At 46.6% G+C, this 6,000-nt stretch overlaps 1 protein-coding gene across 1 annotated transcript in view; it reads right to left on the bottom strand.

Annotated features, from left to right (window-relative positions):
• Positions 1-2,342: 2,342 nt before the first annotated feature.
• MEIS3 (Meis homeobox 3) overlaps positions 2,343-6,000 on the bottom strand; it is a 75,868-nt gene continuing 72,210 nt past the window's right edge. The window contains exons 12-13 of the mRNA XM_083627684.1: positions 4,918-5,001; positions 2,343-3,329 (exon numbers count right to left, since the gene is read on the bottom strand). Of these exons, the coding sequence (XP_083483810.1) occupies positions 4,952-5,001 (50 nt within the window). The 3' untranslated portion in view covers positions 2,343-3,329; positions 4,918-4,951. The remainder of the gene's footprint in view (positions 3,330-4,917; positions 5,002-6,000) is intronic.

Here is a 6,000-nt window from a genome sequence, read left to right as displayed (position 1 = left end):
GGTGTGGCCAGCAGAGAGTTCATAGAAGGCTGAGAATACCCAACCTCACTATAGACATACCGTATTTTTCGCTCTATAAGACGCACCAGACCACAAGACGCATCTAGTTTTTGGAGGAGGAAAACAAGAAAAAAAAAATCTGAATCTCAGAAGCCAGAACAGCAAGAGGGATCGCTGCGCAGTGAAAGCAGCAATCCCTCTTGCTGTTCTGGCTTCTGTGATGGCTGCACAGCCTGCATTCACTCCATAACACACACACACATTTCCCCTTACTTTTTAGGAGGGAAAAAGTGAGTCTTATAGAGCAAAAAATACGGTATTTAGTAAACATAGTTCTGGGCTGTGCTTTTCTGGAATGGGAAGGGGATGAGGTGTCACACGATTGAATGCAAACCTTTTACCCAAAATCCCTGCACCTAGTTAGCTAGGATGTTGAGGACAAGCCTAGGCTATAGAACCCTTCTCCCTGACAAGCTAGCATTCCGGTTGTGGGGATGTTTTTCAAAGTGGCCAATTGTGAATGAAGGCCACGTTCATTGATTTCAGTGTGGCGGGGTCTTCGCTTATTTCATACAAGGATGAACAAGGTGGCTATAAAACTAACTATCAAATATAATCCATTCCAGGAAAAAAATATAGACTAATAAAAACTCGGGACGAAAACAACAGATAAAAGAAACGCGTTAAATAAAGCAGATTGTCAGCTTTTGTTAACCAGGTGCCCTCTAGATATTTTGAACTTCTCCCATCTGCAGCTGAGGCTGATGGGAATTATAGTTCAAAACAACTGGAGGAAACCAGTTCGGTGACATGTTTTGTGGTTTCTTGTTTTTGTTGTCATCCTATGCACAAAAAATTATGGCTATTCGTGAGGCTGTGTGCCTTGAATTTTCGTAGTGCTGGCAAGCACTGGATATATTATTTTTGCTGTGCTTTTTACCACTGTAATCTTAACTGGGATGGTGGTCGTGGGTGAGCCTGTAAATCCTGCAAATCCATGAGGATCCATTTCAGGTTTGGGTGGATCTGACTTTCCGCCCAACCCTGTGGAACGAAAGGCAGTGTGTGCTTTTTCTCTCTGTGATTGGGAGCAAGCAGGGAAGAGACTGTCCAGTGGAAGGTGGGGAGAAAAGCAACCTCGTTGGTGGGGCGTATAACACCCCCTTAAAATTCCAGATGTTCCAGCAGTCGTCCAACATAGGAATCAAAAGATCAGGTTGAGGTATGAAATGGCTGGGCTGGAACAAACTAACAGGTCACAGCACAGCTCGATTCTATTATTATTATTATTATTATTATTATTATTATTATTATTATTATTAATTTATACCCTGCCCATCTGGCTGGGTTTCCCCAGCCACTCTGGGCGGCTTCCAACAAAACACTAAAATACAATAACCTATAAAACATTAAAAGCTTCCCTAAACATGGCTGCCTTCAGATGTCTTCTAAAAGTTTGGTAGTTATTTTTCTCTTTGACATCTGGTGGGAGGGCGTTTCACAGGGCGGGTGCCACCACCGAGAAGGCCCTCTGTCTGGTTCCCTGTAACTTGGCTTCTCGCAGCGAGGGAACCGCCGGAAGGCCCTCAGCACTGGACCTCAGTGTCCGGGCAGAACGATAGGGGTGGAGATGCTCCTTCAGGTATACTGGGCCGAGGCCATTTAGGGCTTTCAAGTCAGCACCAACACTTTGAATGGTGCTCAGAAACGTGCTGGGAGCCAATGTAGGTCTTTCAGGACTGATGTTATGTGGTCTCAGCGGCTGCCCTCAGTCACCAGTCTAGCTGCCGCATTCTGGATATTTGTTTTGGTCTGAACATAGACAGCAGTTTTTGATCTTACTTCCACCATGTCAAACTACAACCCGCAGGATCCTTTGGAGGAAACCATGACAGTTAAATTTGTATAAAATTGGCATCGGTTTGTAGTTTGGAGATGGCACAATACTCATCCAGACCTTTCAGAGAACTCTAATTTTCCATTTTCCTAGGAGGATAAAATCATAGAATTGTAGAGTTGGAAGGGACTAGAGGGGGTAACCTAGTCCAACTGCCTGCATTGCAGGAATCTTTTGCCCAATGCCCTGAGATTCAGATGAGTCCAAACAGCTAATCTGGATTAAAAATGTTTTAGTGTAGACACACCCTTAGACATTAGCACATTCAGGATCCTTAAATTCAGCCTGTCCAGAAATGGCAGCTTTAAAGATTATTCCTCCCCGCCACCCCCATCGCACCAGCCATTTCTTATAAAGAAAGGAAGAGGCGAACATCATTTTGTCTCGATAACGCAGAACAGCAACAAACCAACCCGGCGAGAACAAATGAGACCAAGGCCGCGGATGTAGTTCGTTTTGGTTTTTTTTTCCTTTTCTCTTTTTCTTGAATTATTTCTCAGTTTATAAAACAAAACGAAACAAAAAAAAAGCACGTTAAAAACAAGAACCCTGGAAAAAAAAAAGTTAAAAAGGAAAATAAAATGTACAATTTAATTTACTTCCCCGTTCTGAGCATCGACATCAATAATTAATTAATAATTAAAACATCCAGAAGGAAGGAAGGGGGGGGGGGAGGGGGAAAGAAAGAAAGAAAGAAGGAAAAAGGAAAGGTTTTGGAAAATGAAACAAAAAACAACCCTGCTTGGAACATTCTCTCCTTTGGAAAAGAAGTCCGTGAAGAGGCCGCCGTGTCTGGAGCGGTGGCGGGGGGAGCAGGCAGGCATGAGGTATGCGCGTGGCAAGAAAAATGATGGATCAGACCCCAAGCAATGAAAAAGTTAATACCTCAACCTTCCCCCCCTCTCCACATCTTTGTTGAAAGACGATGGCGCTCTCCACCCCTCTCTTGTTCTTTCTTTTTCCTTTTTTAAACGCTGGGAAGGGGGAATCTGTTTCCATCAAAGTCCAGCTTGGTCTGGCTCCTAAACCCCGGCAGACGCGACGCCCGCGGGATATTTCGGAGCCTTGTCATTTTGGCTACAGGTTGTCGGGAACGGTCCTTCTTTATTTGGCAAAAAGGAGTGAGGGGGAGAAGGAACTGGCGGAAGGGCGGGAAGAAGGAGGGCAGGGAAGGGGCGCTGTCCGTGCTCGGCCCGTCCCGAGTGGGGGGTTTGGGTGTGCTGGGGGTGTTTCACTTCCTCTGGTCGGGTGTTGAAGTGCGGACAGTGGCCGTGCGTCGTGGCTGGAGGGGGAGAGGGAGAATGGTCTGTGGCACATTCTCGCGGAGCGCTGGGGAGGTTATGGGCACGGGAAGCCCCGATGTGCCGGGAGTCTGGTGCCCGTAAAACCTGCTAGGGTTCATGTTGCCCGGCACACAGCCTAGTCTGGAAACCTGAAAAAACAACAACAAAGAAGGCGCGGACAGTGAACACCAGCCATACTTTCCTCACTCCGCCTGCACTTCAAATCTTCTTTTTCAATTTGTATTTCTATCTGACAAGCTCCAGGTTACGTACACAGCTCTTCCCCTCTGCCTCATACCCACACAACAACCTGTGTGTGGTAGGCTAGGAGATAGGGTCAAATGGGGATTTGAACCCTGGTATAAAGGTAAAGGGACGCGGGTGGCGCTGTGAGTTAAACCACAGAGCCTAGGACTTACCGATCAGAAGGTCGGCAGTTTGAATCCCCGCGACGGGGTGAGCTCCCGTTGCTCGGTCCCTGCTCCTGTCAACCTAGCAGTTCGAAAGCACGCTAGTGCAAGTAGATAAATAGGTACCGCTCTGGCGGGAGGGTAAATGGCATTTCCGTGCACTGCTCTGGTTCGCCAGAAGTGGCTTAGTCATGCTGGCCACATGACCCGGAAGCTGCATGCCGGCTCCCTCGGCCAATAAAGCGAGATGAGCGACACAACTGCAGAGTTGGCCATGACTGGACCTAATGGTCAGGGGTCCCTTTACCTTTTCTAAAGGTAAAGGACCCCTGGATGGTTATGTCCAGTCAAAGGCGGCTATGGGGTGCAGCGCTCATCTTGCTTTCAGGCTGACAGAGCCGGCGTTTGGCGTTTGAGAGCCAGTGTGGTGTAGTGGTTAAGAGCAGTAGTCTTGTAATCTGGGGAACCGGGTTCGAGTCTCTGCTCCTCCACATGCAGCTGCTGGGTGACCTTGGGCCAGTCACACTTCTTTGAAGTCTCTCAGCCCCACTCACCTCACAGAGTGTTTGTTGTGGGGGAGGAAGGGAAAGGAGAATGTTAGCCGCTTTGAGACTCCTGAAGGGGAATGAAAGGCGGGATATCAAATCCAAACTCTTCTTCTTCTTCTTCTTCTTCCACAGACAGCTTTCCAGGTCATGTGGCCAGCAGGACTAAACCGCTTCTGGCGCAACGAAACGCTGTGACAGAAACCAGAGCACACGGAAACGCCGTTTACCTTCCCGCCGCAGCGGTACCTATTTATCTACTTGCACTGGCATGCTTTCAAACTGCTAGGTTGACAGGAGCAGGGACAGAGCAATGGGAGCTCACTCTGCCGCGGGGATTTGAACTGCCGGCCTTCTGATCGGCAAGCCTAAGAGGCTCAGTGGTTTAGACCACAGCGACAGCCGCGCCCCTTTTGAACCCCGGATTACCTAATTGGGAGAATAAACGTGTGTTTAGGGCAGTAGCAAAGCAGACACTCTTCTCTTCTTATCCCTTATCCCCACCTAAACCAGGGGTTGTCCTATTAAGGTAGATCAAAACAATGCAAAGAAATCAGATCCTTTCACGTGTTGCAATCAAATTGTGCACCGATCCCTCTTGCTCTCCTGGCTTCAGCGAAAGCTGTGCAGTCTGCATTTGCTCCATAAGACGCACACACATTTCCCCTTTTTAGGAGGGGGAAAAGTGCATCTTATAGAGCGAAAAATGCGGTACTTCTGTTTCCTGGAGAATGAAGCCAGATGAACCCACCAGCTACTGCAAACTCCCATGAGATACTCACTTCCCCATCTCGTGTTGTCAGCGGGTTCAGGGCTTTACATGTAGTGCCATTGCCCCTCCATGCCCATTGCCATCCCCATTGGTCCTGGAAACGGGGGACAAAACAGAGCTTGTAAGTCTCCCAGCACCCCACTTCTATTTCACACAGGGTTGTAGCCAACTGAGTTTGTAGCCAACTAAGCAGACCCATTGAAATAACAGGCTTAACTTAGGCTGCATTCACACAGCGGTTTAGGACGTTTCCCTAACAGCTGATTGTCAAGCTGTATTTGAGCTTTTCACACAACTTCAGAGCCGCTGCCAGAAATATAGCAGAATATATTGCAAATTTAGCTCCTCTTTTTCTTGTTATTTGCAAACAGAAGCAAGTGCTAAACTTGGGCTACATTCTGCTATGTTTCCGGAAGTGTCTTTTATGTCATGTCAACACTCAAATATAATGCAGAAATTCACAGTTAGGGAAACATCAGGGGAAACAGAATAAACTACTGTGTGAATGCATTACTTTACACTTAAAATGCATTACTTTCAAGGAATATACTTTGAGTAGAACTTGCACTGGAGACAACCCATTTATCAGGGCTAGGGTTGAATGACTCTGTCCCTTTTGGTTTCCCTCAGATTCTCATTTTCCAGCCTTAAGCTCAGTTCTCCAAATTTCTGTTAATGGTTTCCAAACCATTATTATTTCTAAAGTCCTCACAAAAAATCGTCAGCATTTTAGCGCAAATGTCTCCAAATGTGCACATGTTTGTAGGCAATTTTGCCTGGAATGCACACTTTTGCAAGCAATATAATACAGTTCACATGTCGTCTTTATCCGATGCAACGAATTTTTCTTTTTTTCTTCCAAGTGAATTTTTATTGTTTTCCTTACATATTTTTCTGCACACTTTCCCTGGATGCACACATTCTTTGGTTGGAGAAGTGCGTCACAATATTCAGAGAAGTGCGAATTTCGAAGAATGCCTGCAATTCGGTTTCCCATATTGTTTCAGAAAGTGTGGCTGACATAAAAAGGTAAAGGTAAAGGGACCTCTGATCATTAGGTCCAGTCGTGGCCGACTCTGCAGTTGTGTCGCTC

Source organism: Podarcis filfolensis, assembly GCF_964270895.1.
Source record: "Podarcis filfolensis genome assembly, chromosome: 8".
Classification (NCBI taxonomy): Eukaryota; Metazoa; Chordata; class Lepidosauria; order Squamata; family Lacertidae; genus Podarcis; species Podarcis filfolensis.
This window is presented reverse-complemented; position numbering and strand designations above follow the sequence as displayed.